The sequence below is a fragment of the Haemorhous mexicanus genome, chromosome 7 (genome assembly GCF_027477595.1).
Source record: "Haemorhous mexicanus isolate bHaeMex1 chromosome 7, bHaeMex1.pri, whole genome shotgun sequence".
Lineage (NCBI taxonomy): Eukaryota > Metazoa > Chordata > Aves > Passeriformes > Fringillidae > Haemorhous > Haemorhous mexicanus.
The window spans coordinates 27,205,305-27,226,226 of NC_082347.1; the positions used below are offsets into that span (position 1 = coordinate 27,205,305).

The 20,922-nt window shown below is 35.5% G+C and overlaps 1 protein-coding gene across 4 annotated transcripts in view; it reads left to right on the forward strand.

The window, feature by feature from the left end:
* Nucleotides 1–20,922, forward strand: part of CPEB3 (cytoplasmic polyadenylation element binding protein 3) — a 78,525-nt gene that overhangs the window by 22,989 nt on the left and 34,614 nt on the right. For 3 of the 4 annotated variants that reach the window (XM_059851656.1, XM_059851655.1, XM_059851660.1), the window contains exons 3-4: nucleotides 4,969–5,128; nucleotides 16,041–16,097. In XM_059851656.1, coding sequence (XP_059707639.1) covers nucleotides 4,969–5,128; nucleotides 16,041–16,097 — 217 coding nt within the window. The remainder of the gene's footprint in view (nucleotides 1–4,968; nucleotides 5,129–16,040; nucleotides 16,098–20,922) is intronic. The other variant, XM_059851659.1, reaches the window with a different exon arrangement.

Below are 20,922 nucleotides of genomic sequence, written 5' to 3' on the forward strand. Positions count from 1 at the left end.
TCAGCGGAGTTGGGTTGTGTTGTGCCACATACTGGTGCAGAAAGCTGGAAAATCTAGGGCAGTGTGAAAATGAGGAGCACTGAAATAAATTACCGAAACTGAGACAGTGCTCAGAATATAGGAAGCTTAGTAAGAAGTCAGTGAACTGAAATACGTAGAACCAGGGAAATGTGTCTTTGGGAAGGTCCAGATACCTGAGGATTTGTTGCTTGCACAGTAAAGAATATGCAGATGAGGCGTGTCTCTCAACTCCATGTGAATTTTATGCTATAGATGTAGATGACCATGCCAACAAGGATTTAAAACATGCAACCATGTGTTTCATGGTTAAGGATTCTGAGTATGGATGGTAGCTGGGCTTGGACACCATGAGTTAGATTACTGACATGCATTCTTAGGGTAAAACTTCTACCTTTTTAACTGTACTTTAATAATTAATGGTCAAGTGTCTTTTCTGCCATAATCCTCTGCAGAGTCAGAAGAAAATGATACAGCATCAGGTTTTGGAGCAAGATGCATATTCTCCGTGTCTCTGCTATGGGATAGGTCAGTCATTTCCTTTTTTAGTTCATTAGTTCCAATTACTTTGGGCTACTGTTCAAGCTGAGAGAGTTAATGAGGAAATCAGGCTGTATTAAGATCCACTTCTCACCTGTTGTGGTCCTAGCTATAGATTTGATCTTGATATTGTCATTTGTGGTGTAGTCATATTTTTTTTTTCTCATTCTTATCTTTTTTTTTCTCATTCTCATTCTTATCTATTTTTTTCTCATTCTTACATTTTTTTCTCATTTTTATCTTTCCCTCTCAGCAGTAAAGACATGGTTTGTGTATCTACTGGGAGGGACCTGGAGCAGTGCTGGGTATGCCCTGCCCTTACATGCCCCTGCTGCGAGTCTGAAGGGATCAGAACAAAGCCTACCATGTTACAGGGTACAACAAATGGGAAAAAGTTCTTTCTATTTCAAATGTTACAAATGTGTCAGTACTTCAGTACTGCTAAGTAATATTTGTTTCATAAATAAGATAACTTTCAAAATTACTTTGTCCTTCCTGGAATTTTGGTAATGCACTTATTACAATTCAGCCATCTCCTGGAGTAAGTGACACAGGCATCTGTCCTAGAGATAAACAGACCTCTTCAGAGCACTGTTTTGATTCATTCCTAGAGCTCATTCATTATGTGTGTTGGATGGAGACTGGAGACTTTTGAATAATTGTCATGGTTGTGTAATTAAAGACTAGCATAATACATATGCACAAAAGTATATGATTCAGATAAAATGCACATTGTTGTATTTTCTCATTTTATTTTAGTGTATTGACTCTGCAGTTATTTTTGGCAGTTACTCTTTGGTTTTGATTTTTTTTTTAATTAAAAGTTTATAGACAGTGTGTTATGTGACATTTTTTATCAGACTTACCTTAAGTAAGATATTTAGAGGTAGAAAGTTGAGACCCAGTTCCAACAAAAGGTCCATTTCACTTTGTGATTCTTCAGAATCTCATCCTGATATGCATTTGTGATTTCTCACTATATTGATGTCCACTTTGAGGAAGTCCATGGCATAGATGAATGTATAGATAGCAGCCATGAAGGGTTGGGATTTAAAGTTTTGGGACACATCTCTTCTCTAAAAGCTCATATTACGGAACTGTTTTTCTTTCTTTCAAGTCTGGAGAATTCTGAGAACTGAAATATGCTGCCATATACACCAGCAGCTAACAAGGAAGGAGCTGCTGTCTGCACACAGCAGAAATACAATCCAACATGGGCAGGCTGGACTTAATCTTTTGCTGACTTAATGATTATTGTGTAGCCAAAGGCGGTGCCTGGTAGCTGGAGATTTCTCTTTTATCCATAATGCAGTTTATCTAAGTAGGTCTTAGGAGCTTTGTCTTCTGTAGGAAGCTATCCCTAGCAAATCTTCCAGACTGGCTGGATTTTAAAACTTCTTTTCCACGTTATTTATTATGCCTTATCGCTCTGTATTTTGTATATATTTTGATTTTAGTTCATGTTCCTAGTCCCAGAACTTTCTTGCAAAGTTCTCATGTGCTGCTAAGGACCTTTATGAATTGTTTATGTTGTTGGGATTGTTTGGCAATAGATTGGTGTCCTATGGAAACAATGCAAAAGGCAAATCCAAGAGCTGGAACAGTATCAGCTCACAAAACCAGGAGAACCTGTTCATGCTGAAAAATGAGGAAACATAATTGTGTGTCTGTGTGCAGAAGCACCAGTCATCTCAGAAGAAATTGCTGAATTTAGAAAACAGTTTTCAAATCTGCTGAGTACAAATGAGTTGCTACTGAAATGAAAGCTACTGAGAAAAATGGTAATAGCCCTTTTATTTAGGAGCTAGAATGTTAGCCCTTACTTGTGTTTTATCACCCACACTGCAAAGTCTGTAGTCAGCGTTACACTTATGCACTGCCACAACATACTCATAAAATCTGTTCCGTCTAAATTTTCTTTTACTAGATTTATCTTGCTCAAGTGCTATAATGGGAAGTGTTATAATTGCCTGGTTAAGGGTTTTGATTAAATTGATCTTCCTGTGTTTAATGTAGGTCTGTTTTAATCTTGAAAATATATTGCAGGTTTGTGTGCCCCTTAAAAGGTTAGGAAGATGCAGCATTCCAACAAGCCTGCCCTGCATAGCCTTGCTGCCATGCTACGATTTCTTTCTCCCTTTTCCCACTTGTGTCCATGTGCGCAGCTCCTTGGCAGGTTACAGAACAAAGCAGGACCTCCCAGGGATTTGCTGCTATAGTAGCATGGTTAAAATATAACATACATATGTTAATCAAGGGCAATTAAATTCAATGTGTAGGCTGTGTCCTCTTCTGAACTCACACCTTCTGACCTCTAAGACTGTAATCTCAGGAATGTTTGAAGCTGGAATAAACTACCATTGTGGCAAAAGCTGCAGTCCTGCCCTTTAGCTCTCCTGCCAGTGTTGGTTTTGCCAGCTCAGCTCTGCTGTATAGTAAACCAGGTCAGGGCACACATCTGACTGAAAAATACTTCCTTACCTCTATTTAGGATATAAGCTATATCTTTGCATTCATATTTTCTCTTCAAAAGGATGTTGTAGTTGGGTATTGAAGCATCTGACCTCTTCAGTTGCATGCAGTACGTGTACCTAAAAGACACATACAAAAAGCCAAAAAAAATTCTTGGTTTGAAGGAATGATATAGATTCTATTTAATCAGTTTACTGATACATGACTAGAATGGGTTTTTTTATCAAAGTTAATGCTTTTTCTTTTTTGATTTTTTTTTTTAAAGGAAGTGATTATGAAATAAAACAAACTCTTCTCTACTAGTGCATATTACTAAGAAGTAGGTTGTTTTAACCAAATAAAGTTTTCTTTTTGGAAAAAAAACCCCAACCCCTCAGCATTTTGGATGTTCTTGTTTGGTTTGAGGGGTTTTTTCCCCTAGGATCTACTTTGGATTTGCTGGACATACATTGAAACATAAAGTAAAATGTATTGATCCATTTGGATAGGGGAACAAGTACTCTTTTAAATGCAGTATACAAATGATGGAATTCTGAGCAGCTGTAGAAGACAAGAATTGTCAACAAAGAGAATTGAAAATGAGTGAGCTAATTTGAACTTCAGTACTTAGTATAGCTTCTAACAGAAATAAAGTATTATTCTTTGAACATTGTGTTTGACTGCCAGAAATGCTCAATAGATTAAATAAATGTGTATAGAAAATAATGGTAGTCCACTTATAGAAAATACATTAGCATGTTGGATAAGGGAAAATGTGTGTTCAGTTTAGAGTAGGCACTATGGTAACATGAGATTTTTGACAGTAAGATTATCTATATTTCAGAGTTTTCTGGAACAGCAAGTTTTTAATGATGTGTATTTATTTTAATTCCAGAACAGGAATATTAAAAGAAAGCTTAATTTATACCAGTGAACTCCATTCTCTCCTTTCGTTCTATTTAAAGACAACCTAAGAACAAGATGGTTCAAGAGAAATAATATTTATTAAGACAGAATTTTATTACCTTTTCTATGAATACTGCTTTTTCTCTGAGGATTTTAAATACTAGTTTTGCAAGCAAGAATATTTATAGTAACCAGCATGTGAAAAGCATTGTTCCAGGAATTGTGGGAGCATATTACAATAAAGGTTTCAGTTTGCAGGGTAGGATGTTATACCACTCATTATCAGCTGTAGCATAATATAGTATACAACACCCCCTTTTTTTTTATTGCAACTGGTTGTTCTAGTAGGCCTGCTGAAGATTGATTCTGAGTTTTGTTTTTCTTTTCTTTTTCCCTTTTACTTACCAAAAGCAGAAGCAGAACTACAGTGAATTAAAAATAGGAGGTTCAAACAATAAAGACCAGCCCTTGCTCAGGTTTTTGAGTGCCCTTCAGTGGAAGTGTTATCCTAGCTTGCCTCTATTTTTTCTTGCACCTAGTGTACTTTCCTTAAACCCATCAGGTTAATGTTAGACATTTGAAGAATTAATTGGTACTTTCTGGCACAAAGGTGTCTGCTGGTGTCTTGAGCGTTGCTTGCTTCTGCTGTGATATTAAGGTAGCACAGTGACAGAAAGCAGATGATGAAGCTGTAAACCAAGTATCTCTGAAACGATTTCATGTCTCCAGTGTAAGCATTAATACTGCTTTATTTCTAAGTTCTTATTTAAATGACAATATTTAGAATTAGCAGTTGATTGTATGTATATTTTTAGAAATACTTAAAAGCCTCTGCATAGCTGTACTGATGAAAACAGCAGTTGCAAAATGAAGCGTATAATTTTAAACAACTGTAGACATATTTATACATTTTTTTCTTATAAAAAGTTCTGTCAAATTCTGTCATCTAGACTTGGATGCTGGAATTTATATAACAAGAGATGAGCCTATGTTGGAAAATTAAATTTTTCAATAACACTTGTCTTTTCTTCCTTTTTTCCCCCTTTCTTCTAGGACCGGAATAGGCCCTATGACACTTTTAACTTGCACTCTTTGGAAAATTCCTTAATGGATATGATAAGGACTGATCATGAGCCTCTGAAAGGTAAACACTACCCTCCCAGTGGCCCACCAATGAGTTTCGCTGATATAATGTGGAGGAATCATTTTACAGGTTAGGAATATTCATATGTCCATGCTTGCTTGGTGTTTAAACAAAAATCAGCTTTTCAGTATTTCTATAAACTTTTTATTGATGAATGAGTTTCCAGTTTTGTGAAATTTCTGTTTTCCCATCTTAAGATAAACTTCTCTACTAGGAAGATAAGGTGAAATGTGTATCCATTTATTCTAAATGTACAATCATAGTATTATCTGACTGGCATATCTGAAACATGGGATTTTGTATCAACAAATTGTAGAGCAAGATCTCTTGCTGCAGTCACTTCAAAAAATGTTTCATGCAACTGGAGTCCAATTGTTGTGTTCAACATCTTTTTCAAAGGTTATACTAAAGTGTGGATTATCAGCTAGAATGCACTGCTCCTAAACAAACCACTGTATCAAGGTTAATCTCCATAGTTATTTTAGGTTTCTTTTAAACAAATTTATCTTAATTTGGATTTCAGATTGTTAGGGGGAGCCAAAAGATATTAGCTGTTGTTAAGTGCTGGGAAAGTTTTGATTATTTATGCTGTTAAACTCTGTTTGTTCTACCAGGTGTTGGCATTAGGGATGAAACCATTTGAAATACTTGGCTGATAGTATAGTAGAAGGTGTGGCAGCATTTCATTGAATTCCTGATCAACCTGCACCCTCCTTTGTCTTTATCTTTCACTGGTTATGTTTAAAAATAGGTACACATTCTTGCTGATATGCATTCTTGCTGACTTATAAGACTGAGGATAGTTGTAAGCCATATACCAAAGAAGTATTGAACAAGAAATGATTCCCAAATACTAAGAAGTCAGAACACAAAGAAGAACTTTAGTTGTGTATAGCACTTCCTATGCTAATATACGTGGTTTTTGATGTCATTACTGCCTCATTTACCCTCCTCTCCATTGTAAAAATATTTTTTCTTGGTCAAAAGTATTGGGCCTTTTTTGCCATCTCTTCTGGGTACAGGTTTTATTCACAAGCCAAACAAACTGGCTTCTTCACCACTGTTATCTTGAAATTTGCTGTGCCATAGGCTTCATGTGTCTTTAACCATTATTCATCTGTCTAAAATGGCAGGGAATACAGTCTCATGTCTATTCTGATCATAACCCTCTGAAATAAGGGTTAAAGTTGAACTTAAATAACCATGCTCAACAAAATTGACATTTCTCCTGGATATATGTTTCATGTGGCTGGCATTAGAACATTAAATAAAATTCAAATTGCTAGTAAATACAGTTAACTATTTATTTTATCTTGTTAGATACATTGTAATTTAGCTAAAACTCATGATTTTTATGGGATTTTTCAGTATTTATTTACATATACAAATAGAAACTAAATTTTAAGAATGAATTTCTACATGAATCTTAGTGTGAAAAAAAAAAAGATGGGGTTAGAAGTTGGACTGGCTATTAATTATTGAAGTTGGATATTGTAAAATTTAAATTGATCTTTTGATTTGACAATGGGACCATTAGCTTTACTTTTGCTCTAATGAGGGCTTCTGTCTCAGACAGGGTGTGCTCTTTCTAATTATTTAATTTTCTCATTCAGTGTTTCTCACCCATTTTGGCCTTCTTCCCTTGCCAATGAGCTCACTTCCAGTCAGCAGCTGTTGGAGAAGTCTGTTTTTCTATTAGTTACATCCCTGTGTCTCTGCCTATGGGTTTTTCCCCCAGTGATACTGTTGCTTTCCCTGTGTTTCTTTTTTCTCTTCCATCTAAGTACAGGGCTGACTTTGCCAGCCCCCAGCCTTGCCCTGGCCTCGTGTGCACTTTCCCTGCTCCTGTTTTCACACTGCAGTGTGACTGGGAATATTCATAGGAGCAGCTCTTACAGGGCATGTTCATTCTCCCTTGCAAGAGGTGTTGCTTTCCTCTGTGTTAAACAGATCTTTGTTACTATTTTAGCTGAATCCTTTTCCTGAAAACCATTCTTCTGCAAAAATTTATTCAGTCCTGACATCACTTTCTTACTGTATCTTTGCTGTTTCTTTTTCTGTGAAAATTGGTCTTGAATGTTTTCTCACTACTTTTTCTCTACAAAGGTGCAGAAGGTTTTCAGCTGCTGTCCTTCTCTGCACCTTCCTCACATTTCACTTTGTTGTCTTATAAATTCACTTGCTTTTTCTTATTTATTCTACACTCCTCTGACTCTGCCCCTTAAGGTAGCAGTACATTTTAGTCTGTTAGCACATTCAGAAAGTGAGTGATCAGTTTTGCTTGCTTTGGCTTGCTCTTAAGTCATTGCCAAATTTTCATTTATTTTCACCTTGAAGCTTTTTTAATCTATTAGTTATGTACTTCAGCTTAATTTTTTTAGTTCCTTGTAGACAAGCCCATGTGAAGGCCTCTTGTGTGAAATTTCTGGAATATTATTAACTTAACCAACTGTCTGAGCTAGTTCCTCTTCATTTTACCAACTCTGTCTTTCATAGTAAACAGTTTAGTCCCTTTAAATCCTTACTTCCTCTTGCATTTGATTGTCCTCTCTTAGGTTTGTGCCCTATTTCTTCTGTAGGTACAAAAATCCCAATATAAGATAAAAGCAATGAAATGGTTTTCAAATGACTTTTTAAAATCATTCTTCTTTTGGTAAATGAGCCTTTTTTTCTCGATCAGTCACAGCTAGCAGCACTTACAGGTCAGTTTCCCATACATTTACCATCCAAATTTTTAAGTGAAAGTATGAAAAAGGTGAGTACCAAAATCCTCTGATTTTGAAAATACAGGAAGATTTGATTCTAGAAAAACTGTATATTTCTTGGGGCCCCCAGTGCATGTTACGGAGCCTGAAACAGGTCCTTGTTTCAGATCATTTTACCCTGCTGCTGGCAGCAAATACTTATTTTTAGAAGTACTGTCTGTATATGTATTAATGAGTAAAATATTGCAAGCAGTTTATCTGAAGTTTGAAACTTTGCTTGGAACATCGTCGTTCTTGGCATGTATGCCCTTCATGTCCCAGCAAATACTTGGAACAAAAAAAAATTCTCTTGGGTATGGAGTGAGAGCTCTCGATTAGAATGTGAGTGGGAGGATTAACCATAACAGATTCTGATGGGAAGACCAAATTGAAATGCTTCTGGGTTATTTTGTTCTTGTTTTGGGGTCTGAGTTCCTCATGCTCTCTTTGGTTCAGAGGAGGCAATGGAGAAGCTCAAGGTGAGAGAGTCTCTTGTTTGTGGTCACTGAAGCTTCATTCACACCCTTCTCTCAGTCTGAGGTATGGTCAGGCTTTGTCCTGTAGGCCATGGAAACTGCATTTATTTCAAGGTCACCAAAGCAGATCACTTCTTTTAAAGCATGATCCACTTGACCTTGAGAAGACATGTGATTAAGTGACATTTTTTGGGGAGGGACTTTTTTGTTGCTTTCAAGTGTGGAGCAGAGCAAGTCTGACAGATTATTGGTGCAGCAGAAATGATCTGATCCTCACTCCTGCAATGCTGAGTTACTCACATTGAGCCAGTCTGATTGGCAGGCTGGTTGGGTGCTCTCCAGCGAGGACAGCCAGGGTCACTCAATCACTCAGTTCTTTTTGTGAATTTCTTGCTGTAAAAGAGATTTGAAATCTAGCTCTGAGATTTCTGGACCTAAATTACCAGCATATCCATCTAAGTTGCATTTTATCATGAGCCCAGTCTTGGGAGAAGATGCTCAGTGTCATCTCTTGTTTTGTTTCTAAAACTGATTTCTTTTTCTCAGCTTTTCCTACCAGATAGGGGAACCCTTCTGCGTGTTCCTGGCTTTCTGTCCTCATAGTTTGGGAACTGTGCAACTTTAAAAGTCATTTGCCATTTTCGTGCTTTCAGATTTAAGGAATGTAAATTAATTGAAAAGGAATCCTCATTTTTGTTTGTCCCAAGACCTTTTGGCAGACTTTCCTACCTGCTTTCTCTACCATCAAGAAGACCAGCTTCAACATTTTTCTTTTCTTTCAGTCAATAGTCATAAATACTTTCCTTCTTTCAAAAGGAGGAAAAAAAGAGGGAAGAAGCTGAGTAAAGGAATTGTTAAGCTTTGCTTGGTTATTGACAAATTGCAGTGTACAGCCCAGGGTATCTGGCTGTTCCCCATGTCAGTCATAACGAGGCCTCTTTGACAGAAATGTGCAGAATCTCCTAAGATGTTTTTCCTGAACAGTCTTGTTTATTTTCTGAATGGCCAATAAAATATGTTGTACACTACAAAAGTATGTGACACACAGTTTTGCTTTAATGAGGAAAGGTTATACTTGCAGTATTTTATAACCTTCTTTATTTACATTCTGCTTTGACCTAAAGGTGTAGGGCAAAAGTAAATTATCAGAATGGCTATGGGTAGATGCCACTTATCACTGACCAGAACATTTCTATCCTACATAAAAGTGTCTCCTGTCTCTGGTGTAATATGTCACTGTTGCAATATGTTTATCCATGTCAAACTATTGCATTACAACACAAACAGAGGTATTCTGATCTATAAAAAATATTTTGATCAGAAGTAACTAGCAGCTGCCTTTGTTCTATTTTTAAATAATTAAATAAAATATTTCAGCTGTGTTAGATCATATGCTGTGCACATGTGCTACTGACAGGTCATGAAACTAAGTATAAAACTGAGGAAAGAAATCATGTCCTTCAAAGCATTTCTTTTAAATTTACTGTTACACTAGATAACAGTAATATTTGCTTTTTCATTCTAAATCAGAACAGAAACAAACTTTGTCATTTACAAATCTCCACCTAACAAAAATTATGGGTTTTTTTAAAAGAAGTGTGACGCAGCTTCAAATACAAATAATTGGAGACAACACGTGTACAGGGAGATTTCAAGAGTGGGCTTTAATATACCTAATTTTAATGTATATCATACTGTAGAGAGATACACAAAGCATGTGTTGATTGTATCACAATATTTCAGTAGAGATCAAAATGTTGAATATAAATGTACAACAGTTCACAGGCAGAAATAGCAACTGTGGGGAAACTTTTTATCTTGATTTTCAGTACTTAATGTCACTCATTTATTTGTGAAACACAAAACTGAAGTTACTGGGTTACTGCTTCATAACTTTTGTAAAGACTCTGTCAGGTCATATGAAAACTCAGCAAAATTTAGGATTTCTTGTTTACATTTAAATTACTCACATTTTTGACAGCCAAGTGTTTGAAGATTATATGCAACTTAAGACTGTTGGATTCTGTTCCACAAAATGGTCCTTCACTTTTCCAGTTTGATTTCCATTCATTTCAGTACATGCCACCTCATTTTGTTCAGCTGTAAGTGTTCCTAAGCTTTTTGTAAGCAAAGCACTAAGTTTGCCACATGACCTAGGAAAAGTGAAGGTGAATGGATCATATTTGTGTTTGCAGTTGGCAGCTGAACACAAAGGTCATGCAAATAGAACAAATGTTGTCATCTCAGTGCTAGCAATGGTGCTACACTGCTGGAGCTTTTTGCAACACTTTCTTTAGGAAAAAAGTGCAGTGTTCCAGCATTTCCCAAAATCTCAATGCTCATCAGACCCCTTTCTGTAGATGCTCATGAAAAACAGAGTGAGCAGACAGATGTGTTTGCATGTGTATTTGTGTTTAAAATTAGGCCACTCATGCTAATCCTTTTGAAGGAAAGAGTATGCTGCTTTTCCATTTGAAACTCTGCTTATTTTTAAAAATCCTCTTTAATATTTTTTCTCAGGACAGAATAAGGTCATTAAATGGTTCATATTTTTAAATTAAATAAGTGCCTTTTGCAATGATCCTGTAGTATGGTCATACTTCCCAATTTGCTGCTGGCAAACAGCGTGTCCTTGTTTTTGACCTGCTGAATCTGTTTGGTCAGGAGTGGTGGGTTTTTTTGTTTGCTTTGTTTAGTTTAAGAAGTGGTTATAGAGATACCAAATTTTCCTTCTCTTTATTTCCCTCTTTTCATTGTGCTAGTGAAGACTGGCCTCACAAAGACCTAAAGCTGTTGTGCTTTTTTCCCTTTCTCACTTTGCTACTGTTTTGACAGTTTTGTATATTTTAGTATAGATTGCTAATGGTGAAGTCTGCTTTGATACTTTTTTATTTTAGTCCTCCCAAACACATCAATGAAAAATGCCAATATTGCTCTTTTGAATACAGTTCTAGAACTTCGTGTAGAATGAGCATATGTGTACAGATACTTGTCTACCACTTATAAGTAATGCAAAATTTAACTTTGAGTTCAAGTCTTGTTTTCAAAGTACTATTATCTAGAAAATATAGCTGTTTTCAAGCTAAAAATGTTGCACTACTTAAATACGTGCAAGACAGCTATGTTTTATTGAAGAAATGTAATTTACTTATAAAGTCTGCATTTCACTGTAATGTGTATGCTGTTTTATTTTGTACTGTTTTGTTTTTCCCACTGATAGGATATATCTGCTTAGTCAGTGATAGGAAGAACTTTTATTACTGATATTCATAGCTGATAATTATACACTTCTCTTCACATTGCCACAATATGTTTTTGCACAGTTAAAGTATATACATGTGAACACAGTAATAGTTCTTCATATTTCCCTTCTGGCAAACAATAGTACTTTTGTTCTGCTCAGTATTTTAATTTTTTTAAAGATCTCTATGTGTGGGTGTTTAAATTATGGGTGTGAACAAATGGAAAATATACATTAAAAAAAGAGGGGAGAGAATAAAGTCAATAAACTTCTTCAGAGAGATACCTCTTATTTTTATATATTTTTTTATGTGGACCTTTGCTTACAACATTCTTGGTGTCGAAATTGTCTTGGGTATGTCTGTTTATGTAGCATACCTTCAAGTATCTGTAGTTTGGGGGAAAAGGAGAGACAATGGTTGAAGGTCTACTCAGGTAAAAACTGTTAAAATTCCTGTATGTGCACACATGCTTCATGCTCTGTGGCCATTGTGAATCCTGGAGCACACACTACTGGCTGAGCTGGAGGTGTGGGGAAATGGGAGAGGCTGTGGGGAATTGTGGGTTGTGCTGTTATCTGGGCTCCCAAATACATGGCAGTCAGATTAATAATTTACTTCACATGTTTGGGGTAATATTCTGGTTTTTGCACTCTTCTGTGTCTAAATTTTACCTTACCCCACTTGCTACCTATCTATTCAAATAAATATTGCTGGATTTTAGTGCCTTTTTGTTGGCAGTAACTTGGAAATGACAGAAAAGATAAGAGTCAAAAAGGAAGTATTATTACTAGAGAAATAAAGCAGACCTAGTCCTGTTGCCAGTTTCATTTGACCTTGTAACAGAATTATATAGTCATAAATTGTAATTGATATCAACAGTGATCTTAAGAATTATGTGAGAGGAAGTTCTCATTCCCAGAAAGTTCAGGACAGGTCAAAAGCAGACCAACTTTGCTATTTTCTAACAAATCTTATGCCAAATACTTATTGCTGAATTGGTATAAGTGGTCAATCTAGTGCAAATCATGAGGTATAATAGGGCAAAAAGTTTTACTCCATATATAAGCAATGAACATTGTTTCTTGGAATGTTGATTGTGACATAAGTAAGGTTAGAATAGGTAACTGTAATCTTAAAAGCCCTTCACTATGTGAGTGTTCGTATCCAGGTGCTGATTAGGGTTACACAAGTTCAAAATACCATAAAGCACTTAGGAAGAGAAAATGAAGAAAAGAAGAAATGCAGTAGTGGTAAAACTCTCTGATGCTCATTTTTACTATTTCTGGAACAGAATTATTTCTCAAAACTGATCATGTAACTCAAAATTATCTAGATAATTAAAAAAAGTTTATTTGTAAAAGAATGAAGAAAGATTCATATGGGGGAAGGGTATACTTCCTTAAGTTGTTACAAAGATTTCAGAATTCATTCAAGACCAGTATGCACCTCTACAAAGAACAAGGTAAAGTTAAATTTATTTACTATCTCATTTGCAGTACAATGCAGAAGAGAGGATTCACAGACTTGATGTGCTCTAAAAAGGAATTGGGCTCTCTGCCATGACAAAGTATGATATTGCACATGCAGCAGGGCACCCAGGCAGTCCAGCTAGAAAAGTCTTTCCAAATGTTAGGAGAGATAATTTAGGAAATTTAACAATGTAAGATAAGCAACAGTGCAGCCTGGGCTATACAAAAATCATCAAGCCTTCATTCATGCTCTGAAGTGTTTGAAGAGCAGGAAGTATACAGCTAGATTTTTTTTCTTTCTAAACTAGGAATTGAAAAGACATGGAAGAGTGATTATTGTTGTAGCCTAACTGCAGTACTCTAAGTGTATGTTATAAAAGCATGTAATTGAAAATACACTCAGTAAATAGTTATGAAACCAAGAGAGGCAGACTGAAAATGGCAGATGTACACTGAATACATTTACTGGGGGTGTTGTTACTGGAAGGGTTCCTATTAATGATTTCACTGAACTGCTGGAATCCATAACTTCTGTGCTCTTAACTTCCCTATGTTTCTGTTCAGTGTACTATTGAAAAGTGACCCCTTTATCTAGAGATTTTGTTTTATAACTATAATTAGAAATATGTGCTTATATAGATTTCCTGAATGTTCAGGTAACATACATGTGTTTTTCCTAAAATTGATTGTTTTCCAGTTTTCATTTATGTGTTTCATCTAAATAGGTCTTTGAAAGTACATATTCTTAATTACGTTTCACAGTTCTACATTGCACCTTTAAATTAAAAAATTATCATTTCCTTTCTATGTTCTCTTGTTGTTCCGTAGAAAATTATGCAGTTTTGTAATCTACAGATGGCCTCTTTTTTCAATTGAATAATTTGCTTCAAACAACAAAATATTAAAACATTATAACCAATATGAAAGGCTGTATAATTGTTCATAATTAATTTGTTGTCTCATGATTGGTATATTGCCAGTCTCTTTTGAATGCTTTTAGTACAGGTGTGTTTTGAAAGGATTCCATTAATCTCTTTCTGTAGAGTTGCACGAGGGAGCTCTGAAGATGTACAGAATTATCCTGCACGCTGGCTTAGCTCAGTGGGAGAACATGTCCTTCTGCCTGTGCTGCTCTGTATTTTCTGCTCCTCTTAAAAGATAGCTGACAAGAACTGTTTAAAAATAGCAGGCCAAGGGCAGGTGACAAAATTTCACACAAGCAGCACCTGGTCCAGTGACAGCCTGGAGGGAGGAAAAAACCAAACCCAGATGTCACAGATAGGATTCTATTTCTGAAGTTGGTCGAACAGCGGAATTTCAGCTTTAGCAAAGGAAAAGAGAAGGAGCCATCCAAGCATTATGCATTCAAATTTTACTCTATTTTTTCATAATTGGGATTTTTTTTCCCCTTCTATTCCAAGTATTAATTTTAAAGTACAAATTAGTACAGACACCTTTTCTCTTTACAAGTAATACCTGTAACCTCACACTCATTAATATACTGGTAAGGAAAAGGGGATTAATGTTCATCTGGAGATGTCTGAAGTATTTTAGCAAAGGTTATACTAAATGAAATAATAGCAGCTTTAATGTTTCTGCAGTGCCAGATTAATGTGAAAATATGTATAGGAGAATTATGTCTGTAATTAGGAAATGTGAAGTGGTTAATGAAGATCATCTCTTTAAGAAGCTTTGCTCAGGGAGTTGGAAAGTAAAAATGGAAATTCTATTTACCTTGTTCCTCACTTCTTTCTGGAGGTGCTCTTTGCTTCATAGCCTTATTGTGGTGACATTTTTTTCTAAAAGAAGGAGAAAACTTCAGTGTGAAAAAAAGATTAATTTACTTTTCTTAACCTGCTTCTGACTTAGTTTCAGAAGTATATTGAAACTTCATGTTGCATCTGTTCAGAAAGAATATTCAATACAGCACAGCAGTTTCTGTGACTGGAAATAGAAAGTTTTAATTATCAATAGGAACTAAAAATGTTGGAGAGGATTGGCTTTAGTTCTGCTTTGCCAGAGTTTGTTAAAATTTGGGTTTGCAGAAGTACAGGAACATAACCATTATATTGGTTTTTCAGTGTGATCAGTGAATCTTGAGCACCCATATTTGAGTGTCCATGTAGTGAAGAAATGTAAAGTGACCTCTTCCTTAGCTCCCAAACTTAGCAACAGACTTAGAGACAGGAGAAGCCTATGAAATGGAGTTGCATTATATACATGAAATTACTTAGAATACTTAATTGAAATAAATTTTTATGTGACCATAATTTTCCTTTTACATCTTCTCCCAAGTAAGGACCAATACAAATTACAGCTTTCAGATTTTCTTGGGTGGTTTAATTTAAAAAGTCCTATGCCAAAGTATCTTCAGGATGAGGTTTAATACTTCAGCTCAGTTAAAAAGCATCCAAAACGAATCTGAACAGCACTGCTGCTGTTTGCTTACTTTTGGCTCTAACAGTAAAAGTAGGTTTCTCTGGACTGAGTCTCCTTTAGGTCAAGAATATCTGTTTTTCAAAGTACGTATGAATGTACTGCTTGAGAACAATATTCCTTCCAACCCAGTGTCTTATCTCAAATGGTAGGTGATGGGAGATTCTTAGGGAAGAATGCAAAACCAGGATAAGAACTCCCTCTCCAACTATCTGGTAACTTGAAAGCTAATGGTGCTGCATGTAGTCTGAAAAATAATGATTTATTTTTACCAATTAAATGGAGTTCTGTAATACTGTACTCGTTATTGGAAGCCAACTATAAATGATGTAACTGCAGCAAGGCTGAACTTGAGGCCTTGTTTTGAAAGGGTAAGCATAATGTATTGATATAAGAATGTATTAAAACAATTGTTTCATTTTTTATGTTTTAAGTACATAATACTGAAGGTACAGTGGTGTTAAGTATTTTAAATGTGTATTCTTGGGAAGTTGTCAATAGATAGATGATTCAGCTACCCTGACTGTTCATTCCCTTTAGAAATTTTTCATAGTAATGAATTTAATTCAGTTTTGAAATAAAAACATTGAAAATAGCTTTTACTTATATTGCAGGGCGTATGGGAATAAACTTCCATCATCCAGGAACAGACAATATTATGGCTCTTAACAGTAAGTAGTTAATGTCTAGTGATTTATATTGCCATGTAGAATATTATTTCTTCCATCTACTGTGTGTGTAGCTGCACAGTCAGACATAAATATGTGTAATGTTTACATAGAAGTTCATGTTCACTCTCTGAGAATGTTTTTCATAAGTCAGTCACCTGTGATTCTTTATATTAACTTTGTAATGGCTTTATGTGTTTCACTGCAAGCTTCATAATGCCTGCTAAGTAGAATATTACAGAACAGTCTCTCTTGTTCCCTCTTTTGTGGGTGTGTGTGTGTGTTAAAGCTGTAACTTTGATTTCTGGTATCTCTCCAGACATTTCTTCCTGTTGGGATGAGCTGTTACAAGTTTTGCATACAATTACACGGACTGATGGTGCTTACCTTGTTAGTTTCCATTATGTAGATGGGAATTGGGAGAATGTTTAGACATCTAAATAATGAGGAAAATTGCACTTCACTGAGAGATTATTGCTCTTTTTTTCTGTCAGGAAATAAAAGTAAGATTAAAAGTCCAGTCATGAACATATGGACTCAAAAAACCTGGCAGAATGGATGTGGAAGACAGTTCCTGTGTGGGGAGGGTGGGGGACAGGGTGTCAAGCAGCACCAGCAGAATGCTGGACTGAACTGTGCAAATCAAAGCAGATATTTGTCTGTCTAATCCTGAGAAATGCTGACTGTTTTGAAATGTCCATTTTTGTTTACAGTGTTGTGTTAGACACTTTAGGATTACTTACAAACTTCTCTAAAATTTTTTGCCTTTGCACTGCCTATGTAAGTTAGACTGTGCATAGCTGAAAATTGCAGGGATTTTTTGTGTAGTACCACGCAAAGAATAATTTATAGATTATTCTATAAATAATCTTCTATAAATTCTATAAATTCTTCTATCTATATAGAGATAGAAGAACCAAACATTTTTAATAGATAAGATGCAAGGTGTTTAACATTTGGCTTTAAAGGTCAGCTTTGAAAACTGTGACTTTGATTGTCGTCTTCTTAGTTTTACCACAGTTAATGGTGAGGTGATATTTTGGGGAGTTTTTTTTGTCATAGTTAGCATATAAACCCCATTTCCTTATGGCACATGAAATTATGGGAAATCAAATAATTAACTAGGAGAAATGTTTTGTTTAGTTAAAGACTTTATTAAAAGAGGAAGCAGTTCATGCCTCTTTGTGTAAATAAGGTCTACACAGTACAGTTGGCAGGTGTTTGACATGAATTCTGGTCTCAGAATGTATTTGTTGTTCTGCAGTGTCCATTTCAACAAGGTAACTGCAATAGAAATGTATTTGTGAAGATGGGATACAATGACTGAATTTTGAGTTACCTTTAAAAATTGACAGTTATGATGAAATATATAGTAGCATTTCCTACAAAGTCTAATAGAGATTTTTGAAAGATGGGGATGAAAAACTGAAACAAAAAGTTATACTATGTTGGGATAACTTGCTTTTATCTTAAATGAATGTTGTATTTTATTCTGATTTATTTTTGATGAAAATAACAAAGAAACCTTTTTTCCTGTCTAATTTCTTTGAACTTTTTACAACAATTATATACTTTAATAGTTTATGAAAAACAATCATCTTTTGTAGCTATAGTCTTATTGCATGGTGAACATATCAGCATAGCTGAGGGACCAAAACTGTATATATATTTATGCATTTGCACTATTTAAAATATCATTGGTTTATTCAAATATTAAATGTTGAAAGACTTAGATAAGGCTGGAATCATAAATATGCAATTTGTGCAAAATGAAATTAAGCACAAATCCCCGATCTGAATAAGTTCCCATATATTTTTCCTCTTCTGCAACACTTTTCCCTTCCTTTCTCTACTAGGCAAGGCCAATCCATTTTTGGCCATCAATGAGAGCCCTTAGCTAGAATTATTGTACTTTGAAACCTGTTGAGTTTTGCTTTTAAATCTTTGAAAAGCTGAGAATAAAAGCAAATACTCAAGTACACAAGCTTAAAAATCACTTTCTGTGATTGAAATCCTTTTTTGTATGTAGCTAAACTTGTAGCTAAATTTAGAACTAGATAATTCCCATGTCATTCATTACCTTTTCTCTGTAGTGGGGTAATATACCAAGGAAAATTAGTTCAAGAAGAAACATCATTTTCTGTGCTGGAATGGCTGTGATTTGGGTTAAAAAATAAGTAAAACAAAAATTCCCAAAAGATACTTCATCACAGTATTTTTTAAAATAATTTTGAGAACTTAGGTAATGTCTTTAAATCATAATACTTGTCATATCTATGTTTAATTTCTGTGAAACCAAACAGTCTCTGCTGAGTCTGCAAATCCAACTTTCACATTCTATTTAAAGTCATTGCTTCATAAGCATTTTTCTCTTTTCCTGTGAAGACATAGTAATAATCTTAAGATTTATTACTCAGAGCCCAATTTTGCACTGACAGTGTAGGCTATCTTTTGAAGGTGGAATACAACATGTGCTCGTGCCAACAGCAATGCAAAACCTCACATGCTGTAGGGAGAGGGGAAGTTTTTGGGGGATGTTTGTCTCTAGCTCCTCATCCTTTGTGGCAGCACTTCCAACTGTATTTCAGCTGTTATTCCTGTTTGCTCATTGCAGCCTTTTGAAACTGGGGATTTTCCTGCCTGCCTGTCTTGAGCTGCTGTCTGTAGGTGTTGGAGGGCATTGTTTGCTTTGAGGGAAGAAGGTGTTGCTTAGCCGGCAGCACAGGGGGAGCGTGCCACCACCGTTCTGGTCATTGTGCAAGGCTAAATCATCACCAGCTTAGAACACTGAGCTCTGAAATAATGAAATTCATGGGGGAAAAGAGATTACTTTTAAATGCATAATTATTATGAATCTCTTAGTGTCATTAGTGGCATTATGCTTGTGTACATACAGAGTTTATACACATACATGTGTATAAGCATGTTTATATTATAAATGCTCTTGAAGTTCAGAATTAGGCTTCTGTTGAGGAATGAAATGTTCAAATATTCAGTGAGATCTGAGCATAATCATAAAGAGCAGCTAAACAAAAGGAAGATGCAAATATTAGATTGGAAGCATTTTTGAAATGGTACAGCTTTTGTCTGTACTAGATCTAAATGAAATTTCTCTAATTGAAATAGTGTTTTGAATCAATTAGTGACATAAGGTAATTTTTTAGTTCATACTGAGCTAAACAGTATAAGAATTTTTATAAACTTTCATCTACAGCACCTTGTTAAAATAATTGATACTCTAATTTTGATCATCTTAACTTTAATTTGTAGGGGAAATGTGGCATAAATTTAACTCAAAGGTGTCCTCCATCCTTTCTCTTGCTAAAATCCAGTACCATTTGTAGCCATACATTTCTGCAGCCATTGCTTCTCTTGAATGTAACTAGGACTGAGTGATCAGCATGAATGCATAGTCACCTACATGGTAGGTGGTGAGCTGTCTTTAGAGCTTCTTGGGAACTCCAGAAAGCCTCAGTGACTTCAGTGGGAGAGAAGTGTGGCGGGTGAAAAAGGAAGATGGGAATAAATGAGGGTGTGTGATCTCTATAAAGAAGCACTGAAGTGTTGTGCTGGGATCCCTAACAATCTTCTGTAAAATAAATGTAGCCTAGAGGTAGTTAAATGAAACCCCTTTGTGAAATGCTGTAATTTTGTTTTTTGTAAAGCTACTCTGCACAGTGACTTTGCAGTCCTGTTGGGCTACAAATGTTCCATCTGCTTCCACTGTTCATTCTTGTCTCATATAAAAATGTGTCATCTGTGAGGTCTGGTACTATTTGCTCTCCATCTGACTGTCTTTTCTTTTCATTAGCACAATTTAGTTCTATTTATTCAGAGTAAAATAATTTGAAAAAGACATTAAGGAAAGTATTTGGGGCACTTTTTTAGATGTCTGTGTTGAGATTTTGGTTTTCTTTTATTAATCTCATTTTGTTTTGTTTTATTAATCTCATTTATGTGGGGAAGTTCTCATGCCATGGCAGGAAATGTAATGACAACAAAACCATTTCATTTTTTTATTTTCATGTTTCTGTTGTTTTTAAAATTGCCTTGTCTCTTTAAGAGCTATTGTACTTAGCTCTTCCTGATGTGCTGTTTTTAAACACATATAGTGTTTAGATGTAAAAGTTGCTGAAGTAGCATTTTATATTTTAAAGTTTTGCCAATGCTTCTGTTACACCTTGAAATAAACTGCTCCAAATTGAAAGCTTGTTGAATTACTTTTGTCTTGCAAGATCTTGAGTTGGCAATTTAACAGCTAATAAAAGCTTTCTTTTTGTAGTGATAATCCGGGCAAACGTGTGACTAAATTCCAAGAGGCATCAATCTCATCTAATAGTTTAGTTCTTGCCTGTAGGAACTTGCTGAGCTCTTTAGCCCATTCGCCAGGTTGGGTTACTAATGTGTCACCATCTTAATGGCATATATAGAATAACAGAGAGCAATAAAAAACACTGAGAAAACTTACAAGATTTGCAAAACTAGACCTGATTTAGTTGTGAAAAGATCTGAGTGAATACAAGTGGAGGGAAAAAATGCCCGATGCGAAGTGTGAGATAGCAAAGGCGGTGGGGTTCAGAGGGCTCCCCAGAGTGTGGGAGCTGTTGCTTTGCACATCACCTTGTTAGGATTTTCAGAACCAGCTGTACAAGCAGTTGGTATTGATGCTGCCTTGGAGGCTGTGAGGTGGGCTTGCTGATATCTCAAAGTCCCTTCTCTACCTATTTAAATTTTAAAAAGGGTAAAGGGGGAAGCAAGGGAGCAATAGTAAGTACATGCTTTTTCTTCTTTCTTCCTTTCAGTTTTTTATATTGGCATCTGCACTTCT